Source organism: Tachysurus fulvidraco, chromosome 15 (assembly GCF_022655615.1).
Source record: "Tachysurus fulvidraco isolate hzauxx_2018 chromosome 15, HZAU_PFXX_2.0, whole genome shotgun sequence".
In the NCBI taxonomy this organism is placed as follows: Eukaryota; Metazoa; Chordata; class Actinopteri; order Siluriformes; family Bagridae; genus Tachysurus; species Tachysurus fulvidraco.
The window spans coordinates 6,372,016-6,393,831 of record NC_062532.1 but is presented as its reverse complement, the minus strand read 5'-3'; the positions used below and the strand labels follow the sequence as shown (position 1 = coordinate 6,393,831).

The 21,816-nt window shown below is 37.7% G+C and overlaps 4 protein-coding genes across 5 annotated transcripts; 2 read left to right on the top strand and 2 right to left on the bottom strand.

The window, feature by feature from the left end:
- Nucleotides 1-3: 3 nt before the first annotated feature.
- Nucleotides 4-5,713, bottom strand: tmem107 (transmembrane protein 107). Its single transcript, XM_027171658.2, has 6 exons — nt 5,688-5,713; nt 5,039-5,155; nt 3,711-3,778; nt 1,880-1,980; nt 1,627-1,723; nt 4-773 (listed from the first exon to the last, which is right to left on the bottom strand). Exons 2-6 carry the CDS (start codon nt 5,123-5,125, stop codon nt 704-706), a joined length of 423 nt encoding a protein of 140 aa, XP_027027459.1. The 5' UTR covers nt 5,126-5,155; nt 5,688-5,713; the 3' UTR covers nt 4-703.
- A 736-nt stretch (nt 5,714-6,449) lies between these two features.
- LOC113659191 (F-box/LRR-repeat protein 12) lies at nt 6,450-9,993 on the bottom strand. The gene is made up of 4 exons (XM_027171839.2): nt 9,839-9,993; nt 9,445-9,520; nt 7,931-8,155; nt 6,450-7,705 (listed from the first exon to the last, which is right to left on the bottom strand). The coding sequence occupies exons 1-4, from the start codon at nt 9,937-9,939 to the stop codon at nt 7,019-7,021; spliced, it is 1,089 nt and encodes a 362-aa protein (XP_027027640.1). The 5' UTR covers nt 9,940-9,993; the 3' UTR covers nt 6,450-7,018.
- A 216-nt stretch (nt 9,994-10,209) lies between these two features.
- Nucleotides 10,210-13,387, top strand: leprotl1 (leptin receptor overlapping transcript like 1). Of its 2 annotated transcripts, none has more exons than XM_027171841.2 (4): nt 10,210-10,362; nt 12,168-12,243; nt 12,436-12,622; nt 12,786-13,387. In XM_027171841.2, the coding sequence occupies exons 1-4, from the start codon at nt 10,347-10,349 to the stop codon at nt 12,900-12,902; spliced, it is 396 nt and encodes a 131-aa protein (XP_027027642.2). In that variant the 5' UTR covers nt 10,210-10,346; the 3' UTR covers nt 12,903-13,387. The 2 variants fall into 2 exon arrangements, with proteins under 2 accessions (XP_027027642.2, XP_047656982.1); XM_047801026.1 differs by lacking the exon at nt 10,210-10,362 and adding an exon at nt 11,941-11,995.
- A 1,552-nt stretch (nt 13,388-14,939) lies between these two features.
- LOC113659193 (protein FAM184A) lies at nt 14,940-19,563 on the top strand. The gene is made up of 7 exons (XM_027171840.2): nt 14,940-15,593; nt 17,465-17,601; nt 18,221-18,450; nt 18,662-18,862; nt 18,939-19,082; nt 19,162-19,255; nt 19,424-19,563. Exons 1-7 carry the CDS (start codon nt 15,503-15,505, stop codon nt 19,460-19,462), a joined length of 936 nt encoding a protein of 311 aa, XP_027027641.1. The 5' UTR covers nt 14,940-15,502; the 3' UTR covers nt 19,463-19,563.
- The last annotated feature ends 2,253 nt before the right edge of the window (nt 19,564-21,816 follow it).

Here is a 21,816-nt window from a genome sequence, read left to right as displayed (position 1 = left end):
ATAAATTATTCTATATTGTTTATTGGAAAATACAATTTATTGTAAAAACAATAATAAAAAAAAAAGAACAAAAATCTATCTACAGACATATACATTTGTCAAATCTACAGTATGTCATTGATTATGGTGCTGTTTGGAAGAAGGAAACAGTCTGCACAGTTAGCTAGCTAGTTTGTTGCTAACAAAAGCCACACACACACACACACACACACACACACACACACACACACACACACACACACACACACACACACACACACACACACACACACACACACACACACACACTTTATACCTCAAGCCCATGGAGGTTGAAAATCCATCAATCCGAGCTCTAACTTCCCTCTTTCCACTTCAGAGTTAAGTCAAATTTAGCATTATACATTATACATTAAAATTCACACTGGAACAATACTGACAAAAATTGTCTTTAGTCATCCATTCACAAGTGATCCAAGGCTCTCTTCTGGTTGTGATTCTAATTAAAATAATCCCCAAATAATTGCTAACGTGATTTGTTGAATGATGAAATGGAAATCCTACCAGCTTTGTGGTCTTTAATGCTCAAATATGAAAAGTCAGACCGTCTGATCCGAATGATCCACCATTTCTGATGCTGCATCGCTCATTAGAAAGTTATGATAATAATAAAAAATACAGTCAACATCATACTGAGGAATACAAAGGACATGGATTTAAGCCTTCACATCGGCTTTTTCTTTAGTCCGAACACAGCGATGATCAGTGCCAGCTCACACAGGGCAGGAATGACACTGAATAAAAGAGAGAAAGAGAAAAGGATCTTAACTGTTCACAGCACACAAACGTTCAGATGATTCAGAACTATACGATGATCATTGGTTCAAACTCTCCATGAAAGAATGCGATCATGTGACCAGCAAAGATTGGGATGTCTAGTGTTCAATCAATGCAGCTGCATTTAATGCATAAATTATAGAACAATGTTTTCCATGAAACATCACAATGTGCCATTACTTATGCACTAAATGCAGCTGCACTGATTGAACACCAGACATCCCAATCTGTGCTGGTCACATGATAGCATTCTTTCATGGAGAGTTTGAACCATTAATCATCGTATAGTTCTGAATCATTGAAAGTTACACACAACCACATTACAACTACTAAAAAGAGCTCTTTAGGAGCTTTTGATCGACAGTGCCCAACATAGTGGATGCAGAAATTTTAGCCAAATCTGGAGCTCTATCTGGTCCTGAATGGAGAGACAGGCGTTAAGTTTCAATCCATCATTTACCTCTGGTCAGAGTCTATTTTCTAAATTTATAGGGAGAATGAAAGAATTGATTTATTCATTTCTAAAATATTGTAACCTGTAATGCATTTCTGTATGAATTTAAACTTCTGTTCATAGCAATTTTTGTACTCAATCAAAAACTCACATTGTTTTGCATTGTTTATGATTCAGAAATATAAAATTTTCATTTCTAAACGTTCCATCACTAAAACATCAGTTTAAAATAGTCTGAAAATGAAATTGAATCGATTTGTGAAGACAGTATCGGGAATCAAATTTGAATCATTGCCGATCAATAAAAATTCTCTACATCTATTAGCAGACTGACACGTGGTGGTGTACTTGCAGACCTGCAGAACGCGAAGATTATCCAGTAAACCCAACATTCCCACTGCTGGGTGACAAAGAAGGACAGAGCGACGGATGCGCTGCAGTGACACGCCATAGCTGGAGATAAAAGCTCAGGAAAAATGTGACACAGGGACTAGTCTAGGTTGATCTTGCCAGTTTTTCTTTTTTTTACTTTGAACTTGTCCACTCCTGTGTCTGCAGGAAATAGATAAGTTTGCTTAAATGTGATTAGTATGATATCAGTAAGGATACACAGCACTCCTTGGTTACCGTTGAACATCGAGACACCGGAGAAGAATCCAAACAGTTCAATGGCAAATAGACACAGAGTTACTGATAGAGCGATAACCAACCTGTGGGGAAAAAAACTGAGTCACTCAAAACTCAAAATCGAAATTGTGTCTAAATGTCCTTTTTGCTGATAATTGGCACAATATCCTTTTCATTAGCACTTCAAAATATCACTAGGCTGCTGTTGTCGTGTAGCAAACATCTTCCTGTCAGAATTTTGTATGTAGACTTAAGTCGCCACAGATACAAAGAGCTAGCTAACAAAATACAACCTGACAAAAAAATCTTAGCATAGATTTTGGTAAGGCAGGATGACATTAGTGATAGCATCAAACAAATGTAATGAAGAAGCTCTTGCACTTTACTAAAGAAATGAAGACTATTACTCTAGACTATTATCACATGCATTTGTAACCTTAAATAACCCCAATTTTATCATCTCTACACTGGCTACCTGTTAAGTTTAGAATTGATTACAAACTGAAGAATATCAAAGTCTACTAAAGGCGGTAGAGAGTTTTCTTATTTAACTAGCAAACTTTGGAATAGTCTTCCTGATAGTGTTCGGGGCTCAGACACACTTTCCCAGTTTAAATGTAGATTAAAATCTCATCTCTTTAGTCAGGCGTACACATAATACATCCCATAATACTGTGCACTATTATATCATAATTGCAAATTTTATCAACAGCAGATATGTTAATCCCTCTCCATTACTTCTCTCTACCCATCCCGAGGCATCTAGAAATTATACCAGCCCTGATCGTCTTCCGTGCGATGAAGTTTTTGGACCTCCACTGAGACGAGGCCAACTCAGTGAATCCTGAGGCATCCAGAGATCTACCAGCTACACTTATATTCTGCTATACCAAAAAGATGTGAACTCCATGTGATCTTTTGTATCTATACAACATTTGTTAGACTGTATATTTATAATCACACCCTCCAGTGTCACCCATATGAGGATGAGGTTCCCCTTTGATTCTGGTTCCTCTCAAGGTTTCTTCCTTTACCATCTAATGGAGTTTTTCCTTGCCACTGCTGCCTGAGTCACCTCAGACTTGCTCATTGGGGATATATACATACACACACATTGTGAACTAAATCTATCTAATATTAATCTTGAATTTTGTATTCTATTAATCTTTATACTTATCTTATAATAACCCTTTGTTCTATGTTTATGTTCTGTAAAGCTGCTTTGAGACAATGTCAACTGTAAAAAGTGCTATACAAATAAACTTGAATTGAATTGAGTTTCACCCTAAGTGGTTTTCGAAGTTCCTTTGTTTGTTCAACATTTTCAGCCCAACTAAGTGTCAAAAAACATTTTTTTCCTCAGTCGTTGTGTGTTTAAACAAGGTCCCGGTAATGCACCTGCATTTCTTATGTACTAACATTATCCTCTTCTTTACCATCTTTGTGATATAACTTGCAAGAGAAATGGTTCTGTACATTAAGCTGTTTCAAACTGTCTAATTTTCATAGCGTGAACGAGGCAGAAGCATAACTCCGGCCCCAATGGGCATCTTTCAGCGCTTCTTTGTCGCAGCTACGATAATTTTTGGCCACATGGTACCTGTGGTGATTGTGTAACATCTAGAAGCTGTATAGCAACATTTTTATATCGTTGGTCACTTCAAAGAGGTAAGTAGTATTTGGACAGAATTTAAAATGTAGGAATGACCTGGAAAAGATGAACATTTGTTGGTACACAGTATGTCATGGTGTTCTGCGAGTTCTACCCCTTAATCTTAAGTAAATATTCTGCTGTATATTAATGTTTTTTTACCGGTTGTCCTCAGTTGTGTACTGCTCCTCGGTGAAGACCAGCGGTAAGCATGATCTAACATTGTTTTCCTGTAAAACACAGTAACGTTGAGATTATATGATATCACATAGCATAGCTATACATACACTGCACTGTATGCACTGCAGTGCTAGTACGTAGCACTGCTCGATTGGTTCCACCATCTCTCGGGGTAAGAGGCAAGTATACTACAAGACTCTTCTCTGTTCTGGCACCAAGGTGGTGGAATGAATTTCTACTGGCTATTTTCAAGCGGCGGTTGAAGACCTACTTTTTCAGGAAACACTTCAACTAGCACTTCTTTTCTTATCTTTTGCATTTAAAAAAACAAACAAACAAACAAACAAAAATACCTTTGACACTTTTTCATTGTAACTTTGAACAAAGGTTTTAAACTCATGGTATCTTAAGTATGTAACCTAGTGAGCCAGCATTAATGTATTCAATGTTAGAGATTTAAGCACTTATGTATGTCGCTCTGGATAAGGGCGTCTGCCAAATGCTGTAAATGTAAATGTAAATATCACGGCCTGGGATCCCTCTATGAATTCCTGCACAAACACATGATGATCACTTCATATCCAGAGCACGTCTCCTGAGAGTCGCTAACTGGAAGTTACACTCGATCCAGCTTCGAGGTAACTCACAAGTATGATTGAACGAATTCTGTTACTGACGGATTACACGGGGACTTGTACAGAAGACCCTTCATAGAAATGGTTTATTTCTTTGATATGGAGCAGTTTCCTGTGAAAAGATGTTTATTTGGCATTTATGGAAGGAGTCTCTGGTTTCAGTAGGAGTATTTCTTTTTCTTTTTTCTTTTTGGTAAAATCTTTAGGACGTATTATTGTTTTGTATTATTAACACAGAGAGAGAGAGAGAGAGAGAGAGAGAGAGAGAGAGAGAGAGAGAGAGAGAGAGAGAGAGAGAGAGAGAGAGAGAGAGAGAGAGAGAGAGAGAGAGAGAGATGGAAAAAAAGAGATTGTGAAATGACTATATTTAACTGTTAGAATAAGTAAGTGATACCAAGAATGTAACATAAAGGGATTAAAAAAAACCCATCTTACTTAAATAAAAGACATTAATTTGGTCTGAGAGGGATACAATTTCTTTGGATGTGTTGTACTAGGAAGATTATCAACAGTAACTCAAATGATCAACTTGATTATGTTCTTATAACAGAATACCACAAAGTGTTTTTCATTTTATCAGTTTTACAAAATGGTGAGAAATATAGAGGCTAGTGAATGTGTGTGTGTGTGTGTGTGTGTGTGTGTGTGTGTGTGTGTGTGTGTGTGTGTGTTTACCCTGGACCAGAAGATGGTGATGACCATGACAAGGTGAGCGGTGAGGATGAGAAACCGAGCTGGGACGAGGCTGTTAATCACTGACATGTCCAAAAAATAAAAACCAACAGGATCATTCTGGTAAAAAAATAAGCAAGCCGACGTTACAACCATTATTGCAGACATTCAGTACACACCCTAGTGGCATCTTCGTCTCTCAGAAGGATCATTTGCAAAATAGGAAAATCAGGAATGTTTGATTAAAAGATGACATGATGAATAGTTCAAGGTGTTGACTTGGATCTCGATTTGATCTCGCATCTGTGGGATGTGCCGCACAAAGTCTGATCTGTGGAGGCTCCATCTCACAAATGACAGGACTTAATTAAAGAATCTTCTGCTAACGACTTGGTGTCAGATACAAGATAGCAAATGCCTCAGATCTGATTTGGTGGCTCAAGGAGGATTTACATAATATTAGCCTGGTGCAATTAATGTATATATCTAAACAGCACCAAATATCAAGTATGAACATGGATAATGAGCTTTAATAATTACGCAGACGTTCATATATTCGTTCACACTCATTAATAAACACACACGATATTTTTATGCATTGAAAAACCTCTTTAAATGAACAGTTAAAGCTCTATTATGGTGATAAACTTACCAGGTTAGTTTGCACTAAGAGTGAATATGATTAGTTTAGTTTAAGTTCTTCACATAGCCGCCGTTACTCCATGTCATGACATTAAGATCTTTCACTTTTCTTCTTGCACAATCAAAACGGAGTATTTAGGAACAGACTTAGCCGAAAGCGTCTCTCCTAACCGTTACTACAGCAACACTATTTTCCTCATGGATAATGTGCTTAATGTGATCAATATCTCCCCCTGTTGGACTGGAGACGCTTGGAGACACAACGAGTGTAGAAATCCATAGCGGGTTTAAAGTAGAAATAAAAACCTGCAGCTATAAAAGTGGCTCTGAGAAATTATGTCCATAAGAATGAAGGTTTGACAATAAAACTGTGAGGTAGTGATTTTTTTCTTTCTTTCTTCATTCCTTTCTTTCTTTCCTTCCTTCTTTCTTCCTTTCCTTTCTTCATTCCTTTCCTTTCTTTCTTTCCTTCCTTCTTTTTCCTTCTTTCTTCTTTACTTCCTCCCTTTTTTCTTCATTCCTCCTTTCCTTCCTTCCTTCCTTCCCTCTATATTTAGTGCTTTTTTTTAATCATCAATAATATCTTTATAAGCACAAATTAAATTTAGAGTCAAAACGCTCAAAAAAAACAAAACAAAAAAACCCAAAACAAAACAAAAAAACACGCATGAATCTTAAAGACGTGTTTTTATGCATTACATCATGGAATGAACAGTTATTTCATTTATTTAGTGGGGAGATCGATTGAAGGTTCAGAAGATTACACACATGCTGCTCGATCACTTTCTTTAATATAATAGTTAATATAAGAAGTAAAAACAATTGAATCGTTTAAAAACACACCAGCATTATTTTATACACAACTCTTTGTCTAATGTAAACCTTTGAGGTTTAAAGTCAATATATTATGACATCCTGCTACATCGTTGTCATATTCAAATGTACAAATCCACAACACAGTTTCAAAATTAAAAATATAATACAGCAAATATTATTTTTCAGGACACTTTGTATAGTTATTTTGTTTCTTCTCAGGTTTGTTAAAAGACGCCTATGAAGAATTCATTATGCCGTCTTTAAAATACTCTTTTCTATGGAAACCTATTGCTGGTAGGCTTGCTGTGATTGGTCGAAATACATCTAACATCCAATTGGCTACTTGTTGCTAGGCAGATTTGAGTGAATAATGTAGTTTGTTAATAGTCATTGCCTTTGATTGCTTTAAATCCATTGTATGCAGGTGAGACTCTTTCTAAAAATACTGCAGATACTTTCCAAAATCTTGATTTATCTCGTAATGGTACCAATGACAGCGATTACTATCTCACCCACCCCTATGTGTCAGTCTGCACCAACTATAACATTACACTGTGTGAACATCACATTGCATTTGGGCAGCAGGTTAGACAGTGCTTGTCTGAGTGCAGGTATCGGGTCATTTTCATTCCTTTTATCCCTTTCGCTGTCTTTTCTTTCAGGCTCCGTTGCAAAGTCCACCTGCAGGAACTCAAGGACACGCAGTTCTTTCAGCGTTCCACAGCTACGCAGCACCAACGTCTCGGTGAGTCTGCAGCCACGCAGCCTCAGCCAGCGCAGCCCGACCAATCGGTTGAGGCAAAGAAGACCAGGAGCAACCTCTCGCCCACCAAGCGTTAGCCTTTCCAGCCCAGCCCAACCATCAGCCAGACCCAGCGCTGCCATCTGCTGCCGACTAAACCCCTCCAGCTCCAGGTGTGTGAGGCGTGTTAGAGCATGTGGGCCAGGTGGAGCGCAGCCCTTCAGTCCTGCCACAGTCACACGCAGCACATCGCGCAACTCCAGACGCCAAAGACGCTCCCACGAGCTCAGACTCATTAAGTGCTGGTCTGTGAATGATGGCACGTTGTCCAGAATAAGTTCTTCAATAACAACGCTAGAGGAAGAGGTCTGAGATTTTTTCCCTGAGCCATTTTGGTCTGTTTGTATTGGCTTCAATGGACCCTGGGTAAAAAACCCAGGTGGGAGTTCGCAGCTGCGCAGTTCTAGCACCTGTAAAGTAAACATGTACTATACTGTTATTATGGATATAAAAAAATTAAACCAATGACAGTTAAATATGGTTAACAGGCCAATCACACGATTAGACACATAACATGACTAGATCACAAGATTCCCAGATTTTAGCTTGCTATTTAAAATAAAATAAATACTATGTTAATAACATTAACTAACTTTTCATCTCAGCTTCAACCTTACTGACCCATTGGTTATTACCTGTAAGCTAGGAGGTAATAAGGAGCAGCTGTGCAGGCCACGCAGGTCTGTGTGAGTGAGAGTTAGTCGGCGGAGTCGAGGGCATTTGGAGCTCAGAGTCTGCAGCCATGGCTCAGAGAGGAACGATCCTCCACGTGAACTCTGCAGCAACCCACGCAGGTGTAGAAAACATACACCACGTCCCAGATACTGCCGCAGTAACGTCCAGAGCACCCGTGAGGTCACCTAACAGAACCGTGTGCACACACACACACACACACACACACACACACACACACACACACACACACACACACACACACAAATTCATAATGTAACAATTAAGGAACATTTTAAACACAGAGATAAATTCATCCTGATAAAGTGTTTGGGAAATGGACATTTCCAGAAGCTCCTGCATCTTTCCACCTTCAGGAGTGAACTTTCTTTATGTCAGACTCAGAATCAGGTTTATTGGCCAAGTGTGTTGACACACACAAGGAGTTTGGTTCCAGCTGTTTGTGATGCTTAAAAGTACAGATATAAATAACACTAGACTATACAAACTATACAAGACGATGCAGACGATGAGATACAATATAGACAGAATGAGTATTAAATATGAATATAGAATATGACCGATCAGTTATGTACATACAGTATGGGAGTGCAAATAACAATATTGTGCAATATTATGCTTTTTGTACAATATATAACAGCAGTAGTGTGTGTAACATATACAGATGATTTGATGATTGACAGTCCTGATAATGCAGTACTTATAGATATGAAGCAATGCATATAATTATGGTGAGTTGTTGATCAGGGTGATAAGGAGCCTGGGGAAAGAAACTGTTCCTGTGTCTGGCAGTTTTAGTTAGCAAAGTTCGGTAGCGCTGCCAGAAGGGAGGAGCTGAAAGAGGTTGTGTCCAGGGTGCGAAGGGTCAGTGGTGATGTGTTTATGTTTATTGCTGAAGGACTCAAACCGGTCTCAAGATGAACTTTTCTCAGATTTACTGCCATTTTAATTCGCCCTTGCTAAACATGGTACATCAACAAGTGTTTGTATAAGTAACTATACTTTTGTGTGTAAAAGGTTGACCAACAAGAGTTTCTTCTTCTAGAATTCAGTCTGATCGTTGATCACCCGTGCGGTTTCAAACGAAGCCACGTAGATGAAGTAAAAGCTTGGCCTCAAAATATTTTAAGGGATTTCCTTCTAACTTTCATTTAAACTCGATCTCGACGTCTTCTCCCTTTGGCCGTGACTCGATCGTAGCTGGGTCCTGGTCTTCGTACTTGACAACAGCGGAAGGATTTCACCACTTTTTTGTTTTTTAAGACTAGAAAGCGTTCAGATAATAAGACACAAACTTTGCCCTTCGCATGAAGTCACTCATTCATTCATTTCTTGAACCCTGAGAGAAATTTCTGTGTTCTGTGTCACTTTGCAACCAAAACATAGTTTAGGTATAAAATTCACAAACATAAGTCACAGGAAGGGAATTAAAAAAAAAAAAAAAAGAGCATCCTACCCTTTTCCACGTGGAAATGTCCACTGTTCTCCATAGTCTCTGGTCTTTTATTAAAGCTCTCCACCGCTTACACACTCTACACATCAAAATAACCAATCAATCAAAGTCATGCTCAAATTTTCACATAACCCTCAGAAAACTCTTTGTTTATTGTTTTCATTGCAACTTCCGGTTGTTGCACCAGAACAACTTTTATGTCTTCAGACGCATCCGATGTATTGATAAAACAATCATTAACGTAAAACGTCTTTATAAATCACTAATGATAGATTAGTCATTTTATTATATTTTTTTAACGTATTTATTTAATTTGGAAACGTTAAATCTATTTAATAACCAAAACTACTTGCGTAAGTCAACTTTTAAACACATCTTTGCATACATTTTATTTTACCTTGCATTGCGAACGAGTTCTTGGACAGTTAAGTAGGATAAAATTTCAATTAAAATATTTTCAGGAAAATAATCCAGAGTGTAAGTTGTCACAGTGGCCATTTTAGTAAACAAATCCCTCTGCGACCTGGAAGTATAATATATGGCAGAATCAGGGTACTCAATATCTGTAAATAAATAAAAAATGCTTTTTGAAATTTTTTTTACACATTTTATTTTATCTAAACAAAAAAAACACAAAACAATTGTCAAAGAATGATTGAGCTTTTACAATAAAACATTTCAGACATCACGTTGACGAATAAAACGTTTTACAAAATAAAAGAAATAGCAGTCTAGCGCGTGCGCACGTTGATAAACAGTATCGCCGATCGACAAACTATCCCAAACCGAAAGTGCTGCATGAGTATGCGATGTAGATCAACTCCAGTTTCTTCAGGTCTTCTTGTGTTGAGACACATTCGGAGGAAGTCCCTGACATTCCGAGGGTTTTTTTTTATGTAGCTGCAATGGCCGGTATTAAAGGTGAGTACGTGATTTAATCATTTGCGATAACGTGCATTATTTATTCGACTAGATTTAATTGTTGATTAACAGCAAGGAGGCTCTGAGAGGAGATGGTAAGGATGCAGTTAGCTTGGTGGCTACGCTGCTAGTAGCATAGTAGCTAGTAGCATAGTAGCTAGTAGCATAGTAGCTAGTAGCATAGTAGCATTACTTTGAAATCATAAGTATTTTTTTTTTATTATGTCGTTATAGTTGTGATTTCTGCAGTCTAAACAGAAACCTCTTATAATTAGCGCATTTATACGAACCTAATTATCATTTAATTATCAGTTTATTAGTAAAAGGTTTATATAAATGAATAAACTGAATGTGGAAACATCTGGGACTTTCCTGGACAGTATAATGTGTGTAAAAGCAAAATACTAATGCGGTTTATTGCGTTCGGCATTTTCCGTCAGGTCAGTGGACATAACGGAAATAACCGATCGGACAGAAGCTGTTACAATTGTCTAGAGTTTTAAAGTAAATGGAAAACACGTGTCTTCTGCATTAAGGGAAAGACTGTACTATTGTAACGTGATATGGGTTAAGATAAGCTTCTCAACTAGGATTTTTAAATAACACAATTCATACTTCATATGTAAAATTATTGCAGATGTGTACAATTATCCTTCAACTTTATTATGGGTCGACATTCAGAAAACGTTTGGACTTGAGGCAAAATATCTCGACTTGCCATTATGGCTTATTACATCTCAAGAGTTTTTTATGTGTTATAATAACAATATGCTGCGGTATCTGTAGAAGAGCGTTAAATAGTCTACATTTCCTCTCAAATGGAAGAATTGAGTGTCATTCAAGCAGTTTGTCAATGTCTACTGAGATTAAATCTAAAGATTGAATACTTAATGGATTCCAGCAAATCACTTTACAGTAAAAAAAAAAAAAAAAAGAAATACATAACAATAACACCAGTTTATATATAATACACAATTGAGAGCTTTTGTCTGAGTTCATTTCAGGGTGACTTGCTGCAGAATCATATGATGAATCATGTGAATGTTAAACCTGCTTCACCCCATGAGCAGTGCAAAGTCATAATGTTTCTCAACTCTATTGGGCACTTCATGTCCTACTCGTCTGCTACTACACCTATTTCCCGATGGAGATCAATAAATCCCATTCATTTATGGATTATTTGCAGCTGCTGCTTGTGAATTAGCTTACTTTAAATTAGGCGTATGTGAGCAGTTAGAATACCGGACCCCTCTGCATTCAAGTGAATATAGAATCAGAATCAGAAAGAAAATTAAAAAAATCTCTCTCTCTATATATATATATATATATATATATATATATTACTCAAAATGTAACATATGTGCTTTTTATATAATAAAGGATGATTTATAATGGTGATATTAAACACTTCGCTCCTTAATGAGCGAAGCTAGATGTAAAGTCAGAGAGACAATTCAGTCTTGTCTTTTGGTGTATGTGATTCTTCTTTGGTTTTTGATCTAAAAAGGACTTTTAAAGACAACCGGCCTTTCTTCAGTTCCCTGCTAATGTCTGGAAATGAACATATGAAAACTTGCTTTCTAGCTCTTCAGCCTCTGGTCACATGATCTTCCTTCAGCTAAATAGTTTGCAGGTGATTTGGGTAAATTTGAGTCTCTGTACTACAGAAAGTTTATGTCACAGCTGAAAAAGTTGTTCGTTTACAATCCAATGGGAAACAGGTATAATAATATATTTACACTATGTAAATAAGATAAGGCAAATGTTACTTAATAGTTATCTGTCTATTTCCTCTTTATGTTCAGCCCTGATCAGCCTCTCCTTTGGTGGAGCCATTGGCCTCATGTTTCTTATGCTTGGCTGTGCATTGCCTGTGTATAAGTGAGTATAATTATGTAACTTCAACTTGGGAGATATATTTAACAAATTTTCAATACTACTTGTTTACACAACAAAACATCCACATCCTTCTAATATATGAGAAGGTTTATTAATCAGGGTACACTTAATAAATGTTCTAATAACCATCATATGAACAGTACAATGATGATTATTGTGTTTGTGTCTCTATAGTCAATACTGGCCGCTCTTCCTTCTCTTCTTCTACATCCTGTCCCCTATCCCATACTGCATTTCTCGTCGCGTGGTGGATGACACAGACTCGGCTAGTAATGCCTGCAAAGAGCTGGCTATTTTCCTCACCACAGGGATTGTTGTGTCTGCATTTGGCCTACCCATCATATTCGCACGCGCTAGTGTGGTAAACATTGCTTTTCTACGTTTGTAGCAAATATCTATTAAAGTCACCAACAACTGTGACATCACTTTCATTATGACAAGACTTATGAAGGATCGTTATTCATGCCTTTAACTTGAAAGTTACAAATGTTTATTGAGTAATTCACGAATCCTTGTGTCTGCAGATCGCATGGGGGGCCTGTGCGCTCGTCCTGACAGGAAATATTGTCATTTTTGGCACCATTCTTGGCTTCTTCCTCGTCTTCGGATCAAACGACGACTTTAGCTGGCAGCAGTGGTGAAGCGGAGAACTGTTTTTAACCTACATACGTTGTTACCACGGCTATTGCCGTGGTTCTTATTGTCGTCTTTATTATTTATAGTGACTGGCCATCTGTATTAAGAGGAAATCAGTGCAATAAGTTGTCACTGGGTTCGGTTTGACCTCAGAAAGCTTTTTATTTCATGCATTAGCAAGGTTTCTATTTTTTTTTTTCTGCACGCATGATCAACGCTTTTCTACAGAATGTAGAATGTAAATTGCCATGGAAAAAAATAAGCTTCTATGGATAGAGAAGTCTCTTGAAGTCTGACAGACTATCATTTCGAGCACGTCCTTTAGCTTTAGCCTTTAGCTTGGTGAATCTTCTGTGTAATTTTTTTTAAGGTTAATTACTTTTCATGTAATATGGTTTAAGTTTGTTATTTATTAACATACAATGCATTGTATTCTGCCACTGTTACATTGTAGGCAGCAGCGCTCCATCCCATAAACCAAAATGCCAGAGCCATTTACTGCTGTTTCAAATGATTGAACAATGCTCTATAAATGTGTACATATCACAGCCAGCTTTCCTAAAGGATTGTTTATGATAAATGTCTAGTCAAATCAGACAGAATTGTGTACAGGTGCTACAAAGCTCATTTTGCTAACAAGGTACTGAGCACTGACTAGCATCATGCTAACTGTATTTAAGCCTGTTTCAAAATTTACAATTGTGTAATTTACACAATTACCAATGTGGTGTGTGTGTATGTATATATGATATGTGATTATTCACTACACAGATAGCTAATGATGCTAATCGTTCTAGAAATATAGCATTATGCTAACTGTTATCTGAAATCATCTCTCGCTTCAAATGGCATTATATAGTACTATTAGCACATATATTATTTCATTTAGTTACTCTATAAATGACTGTTTGCAAATTTATATAAATATGATTGTGATCCTTTCAGCTTTAACATAATTTTCTGTCAGTCTTTTAAGACTGAGGTAAAAAATACTGAGGTAAACAAAGTGATTAGCATGATGCTAATTAGTCTTGTCTAAACGTTTAATGAAGCTGAGAGAAATATAAACATTACGCAAACCGTACTCTTAAAATATCACACGCTGGCTTTAAACAGCATCAGCATAAGTAATATTAGCAGTAAACCATTCAATATAGTTGTAAAGTGAGTCTGTATTTCAAAATGGATGCTGCTCTGTTTTTCATCAGTGAGGTAATTTGCGTCAAGCAGTGTCCACACCATACAAGTAATTTTGTTTAATGTTAACACTGAAGGGAAAAAAAACCAGTAATGATTCACAGTTAGCTTGAAGCTAATAGTTTTGTCTAAACAACATGTACACTGGAGCTGTGAGAAAAATTAGCATTATGCTAACTAAATCATCAGCACATATTTTCTTCATAGGCATTTAGTACTTGTTAGCTTGATTAGCTTTGTAGCTCTCGTGTGTATACTAAAGAAAATTTGGACAAAACGTGGCTTGGCTTTCTCACTTATTTGGACTTCTCTTCCAGAAACATTCAAGTGAGGTAATGACAAAAGTTGAGTCTGAAAACTTTTGGAAGCAGACATTTGCTAAATTTTTTTTCCACATTATTTCTTTCTTTCTCTGTTACTGTGATGTTTAACTGTAACCGTGTAAATTTAAATTATTTATATTTATCAACCTTTTTTGTCGTACATTACGTTTCAATGTCACATTTCATATTTTCGCCAAAGGGTTCTTTAATTTGTGTGTTTTTTTTTTTATTTAATTTTTTTTTTTGTGTGAGTAAAATCAGTTTTTGGTCTCAGACTTGAGACCAAAAGTAGAAGTGACTTGAGATGAAGTAGAAGACTAGCTAAAAGTTTCAATTCAAATGTTTTGCTTGTTTAACCTTGTTTCATCTAGATGTCTAGCTGCTTAGAGTTAAAAAAAACAACAACATTGTGGTCTTTTTCTTTTTTTTTTCTTTCTTTTCTTTTTTTTAAATAAATGCCATTTTTAAGCAAAATCTCAACTTTTCCTGTTCTAGAAAACAAATAAAAGTAAAACCTTTTTTTTTTTTTTAAATTACTAATATGATTTTACAATCTTTAGAGGTCAATGGAACCTTTTCAGGGTCTGTTGGTGCAAAATGCAAGAACCTCATCACTCTATCGTAAAATAGAGGTGTCTTGTTTATGTTTATATGAAACACTTTTGATATGTTTCATGAATCTGGTGTTAAATGTTATGTTTGCCTAGATGTGTAATCGGGCTTGAGTCATGATGTACAGAGTTTTAAGGTGTTTCTGTGAGGAAAGAGAATGTGCAGCAGAATGGAAAGTCCCCATTACATGTACATGCTAGCTACAACATGCCTGTGCTGTTAATGCCACTAGCAAGCTACATAAAACTTTCAGATTATCTGCAGGCAAAGTCTAGAAATGGAACAGCCTCTTTTGTGCTCTCTCGCTCTCTCTTTCTCTCTGTCTCTCTCTCACTGATGGCGTTTGGGGTGTGAGAGAATTGCCTGGCCCGAGGCAGCCACAGCTCCATCTGGACCTTGTTCTTTTGCCTTCTCAATAAAAAGATTGAGTGTATAAGTGAAGCACAGAAAAAGAAAGATAGCAGTGCAGGGTGATGAGGAGGTTTTTTCGAGTGCAGAGAGATGAAGATTACAGTCAGATTCAGTATCTTACAGCCAAGTGCAGTCGTTTGGCACAGGAGAAAGGTAAGACCGAGAAGTATCACTCTGTAATCTCAAGTTATCCATAGAACTATAAAAGGAAAATTAGAGGAAGTTTATTATCAATCTGTAATCATTATATGATTAACTAAAATTCACAGGGATTAGGGGCTAAATGTATTGAATGTGAGACTTAAGTCACAAATTTGAGACTTGCTTGACATATATATATATATAAGACTCGACTTTGACTTGACATTCTTGACATTTGACTTGACATTGAGGCTTACTTGTGACTTTACTCCTACCTCTGACTTTAGCAGCTGTTTTCTAAGTATAAGCTAAAACCTTTATGAAAATATGCTGAAGAATAAGCACTGGACCTACTAAGCACACTGGGCTAATTAAAAAGAAATCCATCCCCCATTAGCTATAAGAAATAAGTGATGCCTGTCTCTGCTGGACTCTGAACACTCAGGTGTTCTAATGGTACTATTATTTATGCTAAAACTGTGAAGCTGTATCATAAGAGTAAAACTGTAACTGACATTTCAATAAGAACTGTTGAGATTTTATATGGTGTGTGGTATTTAACTGTTTTGAAGTGTGTGTGTGTGTGTGTGTGTGTGTGTGTGTGTGTGTGTGTGTGTGTGTGTGTGTGTGCCTTAGAGGCAGAAAGTTGTTGCATAAAATATCATGAGGTTGACGCTTTTGACAGAACAAACAGACGCTCTTTAGCAGCCAAAAATGTTAACCCTTCTACTACCATCAATATCAGATACACTGCTACTCCGCTACACCTTTCTAGCATGTCCTTATGTACAGCACAGTTCAGTTCCTTGCGTAATTAACTATTTATTTATCTAGATATTTATCTGACAAAGGATCAGCTGAATAGAGCTAGAAAAAAAATCGTTTTATACAATGCTAGATAAAGACAATTGTAGCAGACAGAGAGTATAGACAAGATCCATCCATCACTTTGGAAGGACATTTCCTGTACACAGCCCACTTCAGGTTGCCCCATAGAGTTTTAGGTGGATTTGGTCATCTTTTGGTTTAAGATGTTCTGTTCCTTTGTTGTTTTGGGTGTATACTTTGAGACATTGTCATGCTGAAAGCTGAAATTCCTTTTTATTTTTAACTTACAAGCAGACATCTAAAGGTTCAACTGGTATTTGTAGCTATTCATGATTTTCTCCACCATAATAAAATCCCCAGTTCTGGCTGAAGAAAAGCAGATCTAATGCATGATGCTACCACCACAATGTTTTTTTTATTTTTGGTGATTGATTCTTTCTTGGGCACGGTGGCTTAGTGGTTAGCACGTTCACCTCACACCTCCAGGGTTGGGGGTTTGATTCCTGCCTCCACCTTGTGTGTGTGGATTTTGCATGTTCTCCCCGTGCCTCGGGGGTTTCCTCCGGGTACTCTGGTTTCCTCCCCCGGTCCAAAGACATGCATGGTAGGTTGATTGGCATCTCTGGAAAATTGTCCGTAGTGTGTGATTGCGTGAGTGAATGAGAGAGTGTGTGTGTGCCCTGCGATGGGTTGGCACTCCGTCCAGGGTGTATCCTGGCTTGATGACCGAGATAGGCACAGGCTCCCCGTGACCCGAGAAGGTCACGGGGAGCCTGTGCCTATTCTGGACATTTATACCATATAACAATGACACGCTTTAAAGAAATCAAGCAGGGATTATAGAAAAATAATAGTAGCACAATTATAGTTGTATTTCTTTAGTCAAAGAAGATATCATGTGATGAAATTTTATTGGTTGATTGCTTAAGGTTTTAACTGTATGGTTCTTAAATGTCTCTCGGTTATACTTTGTGTAGATGTTTGTGTTATAAGGAGTGTGTGAGTGTTTGAAAAGAGAACCAATTGTGTGTGTGTGTGTGTGTGTGTGTGTATAGCCGCAATGGAGAGGGAGTGTGTGGTATCCAGAGAGCGAGTACGGGTCCTGCAGGTGGAATTGGAAGCTGTGTGTTTGCAGCTCCATCAGAAAGAACACACCATCCAGGAGCTAGTTGAAAAACTCCAACACCAACAGGTACCTTCTGGGAAATGCTACCTTCTGGGAATTTTATAGGCATTTACAGCCTGCTAATATGCTTCTAACACAAAACAGTGCAACAAGAACTGTAAAAGCCAAATATAGAAACCTTAATAAGACTGATGCGTGGGACAGATATGTGTGTGAAGAGCGTCACTGATGTGTTTGGACTTGTTCTGCCTAATAAATGCAGGCAGTTAGGTTCATATCTACAGGCATCTGAAAAAAAAGAAGTCTCTTTATCTAGGTGTTTAATAATGTATTAAAAAAGAGCTACACAAAGCTACTTGTGTTTGTTCTCTGTTTTATGAGAAAGGAATGATGGTAATGAAAAGGCAAACTTTACTTTATTATATATGGAATGCACACTGTGGAATGCTGTGTGTGTGTGTATGTGTGTGTGTGTGTGTGTGTGTGTGTGTGTGTGTGTGTGTGTGTGTGTGTGTGTGTTTGTGTTTGTAATAATACTGGATTATTAAAGTATGTGCATACAATGTTACTGTATGGAACATAATGTAACGGTGCATGTGTGAACTTTTTATACTTCACATATAAATGTAGTTCTGAAAAGTGTGTCTGTGTGTGCTTTTGTGTGTGTTTGTGTTTACATGTGTAGCACGTTGTCAGCGCAAGTGATGCAGCACTGTTATCTGTTCACTTGGACTCAATAAACTCAGAACTGCAATACCTACAGTCCACTGAGAAGCAGTTAATAGGCTTTGTGGAAGAGCTCCACCAGCAGGCCCAGCATGCAACTAAAAAGGCAGAGGGCCTGGAGGCGCAGCTCCACCAAGATGCCCAGCTCCATGCCAAGTATAGACAAAATCAGCAGGATGAGCTCGAGAGGTACCCTTGTTTACAAAGCCCATTTTAACATACAAAATACTCTCATTTTTGCTTGGACAGTTAAACAGTATGTTTGTTTTTATATTTTATGTTTGATTTCTTAATCTGTGTGGATCTACACGAATGACTATGTACTTTGTGTTTTTTGTGAGTATGTATTCGTACAAAATGTACCTACCATATTGTCTGTTATTTTATTTTGATTTGTCAGTAAGTCCCATGACCTACAGGAGCTGCAGAAGGCCCATGATGCATTGCAGCAGGAGCTAAGTGAACAGAACAGTGCCCACCAGAAGACAGTGATGGAACTGCAGCATGAAAACACAATCAGCGTTCACAAACTCAGAGAGTTGGCCGAGCAGGTCGAGTGGTTGTGTGAACAACAACGCAACTGGATATGCTGCATCAAAAGGTGTGTGTTAACGTGACTATGTAATTAATTATGTAGTGTGTTGCTGTTAATAGTAACTGATATTTTGTGTTTGTAGGTTTAAAGACTGCCTGAATGATGAGAAGGAGGCCCTGGTTCTGCAGGTGAACAGGCTACAGGAAGAATTGCTTGATCTTCGAAAGAACACAAAGTCTGAGGCGATCAGTAGAGAAGATACACTACCCAAAGTGCATTGCAGCAGGTAACATGGACAAATCTTTAAATGTATAGGAACTGACGAGTGAAAAGTGAGACTATATATTTTTAAATATTTTCTCTAGATGGCACGTAGATGCCATGTTGGATCTGCAGGTCGAGGCTGATAAGTGGAAAGAAAGATACCAGGAACTCTTTAACAAATTCACATCACACCAGGTACACACACACACACACACACACACACACACACACACACACACACACACACACACACACACACACACACACAAATAATATTCATATAAATCATATTCTATAGCAATTATCATTCACCTTTCTGAAACACACAAAATAAGTTGTTTAAAATCTAAAATATATTTTCAGGTGGACTGTCATGAAGATGGATACCTAAAACCACCATGATGTTGACTGACATCCTGCACTATTTTAAAGTCATTACTACTGCACAAGGGACAATTCCAAACTTGACCTTTAATAAAATAATGTCTGCAGATTTATTTACACCTGCTTTGTTTATTTATTTTTTCGGATATATGACCCATATTCTTTTAATAGTTTAATCCCTCCAGTGTTTTATTGTGTGACACAGGATAAATTAGCTAATTTTTACACTTTAAACACTCCAATATTTTACACGCTTCACCATTTTACACACTCCGATATTGTATACACTTCACCATTTTACACACTCTGATACTGTATATGCTTCACCACTTTACACACTCCAAGATTGTATACGCTTCACCACTTTACGCACTCCAAGATTGTATACGCTTCACCACTTTACACACTCCGATACTGTATACGCTTCACCACTTTACGCACTCCAAGATTGTATACGCTTCACCACTTTACACACTCCGATACTGTATACGCTTCACCACTTTACACACTCCGATACTGTATACGCTTCACCACTTTACACACTCCGATACTGTACACGCTTCACCACTTTACACACTCCGATACTGTATACGCTTCACCACTTTACACACTCCGATACTGTACACGCTTCACCACTTTACACACTCCGATACTGTACACGCTTCACCACTTTACACACTCCGATACTGTATACGCTTCACCACTTTACACACTCCGATACTGTATACGCTTCACCACTTTACACACTCCGATACTGTATACGCTTCACCACTTTACACACTCCGATACTGTATACGCTTCACCACTTTACACACTCCGATACTGTATACGCTTCACCACTTTACACACTCCGATACTGTATACGCTTCACCACTTTACACACTCCGATACTGTATACGCTTCACCACTTTACACACTCCGATACTGTATACGCTTCACCACTTTACACACTCCGATACTGTATACGCTTCACCACTTTACACACTCCGATACTGTATACGCTTCACCACTTTACACACTCCGATACTGTATACGCTTCACCACTTTACACACTCCGATACTGTATACGCTTCACCACTTTACACACTCCGATACTGTATACGCTTCACCACTTTACACACTCCGATACTGTATACGCTTCACCACTTTACACACTCCGATACTGTATACGCTTCACCACTTTACACACTCCGATACTGTATACGCTTCACCACTTTACACACTCCAATATTGTATACGCTTCACCACTTTACACACTCCGATACTGTATACGCTTCACCACTTTACACACTCCGATACTGTATACGCTTCACCACTTTACACACTCCGATACTGTATACGCTTCACCACTTTACACACTCCGATACTGTATACGCTTCACCACTTTACACACTCCAAGATTGTATACGCTTCACCACTTTACACACTCCGATACTGTATACGCTTCACCACTTTACACACTCCAAGATTGTATACGCTTCACCACTTTACACACTCCGATACTGTATACGCTTCACCACTTTACACACTCCGATACTGTATACGCTTCACCACTTTACACACTCCGATACTGTATACGCTTCACCACTTTACACACTCCGATACTGTATACGCTTCACCACTTTACACACTCCGATACTGTATACGCTTCACCACTTTACACACTCCGATACTGTATACGCTTCACCACTTTACACACTCCGATACTGTATACGCTTCACCACTTTACACACTCCGATACTGTATACGCTTCACTACTTTACACACTCCGATACTGTATACGCTTCACCACTTTACACACTCCGATACTGTATACGCTTCACCACTTTACACACTCCAATACTGTGTATGCTTCACCACTTTACACACTCCGATACTGTATACACTTCACCACTTTACACACTCCAATACTGTGTATGCTTTACGACTTTGCACACTTCAATATTTTATATGCTTCAATATTTTATATGCTTCAACACTTTACTCTCTTAACTACTTTACACACTTTAATATTGTATATACGCTTGAACACTTTACACACTTCACTACTTTACACACTTTAATATTGTATATACGCTTCACCACTTTACACACTTCAGTATTTTATATGCTTCATAACTTTACACACTTTAATATTGTATAGGCTTCACTACTTTACACACTTTACCACTTTACACACTCCAATACTGTGTATGCTTTACAACTTTACACACTTCAATATTTTATATGCTTCACCACTTTACTCACTTAACTACTTTACACACTTTAATATTGTATATACACTTCACCACTTTACACACTTCACTAGTTCACACACTTCAGTAATTTATATGCTTCATGACTTTACACACTTAAATATTGTATAGGCTTCA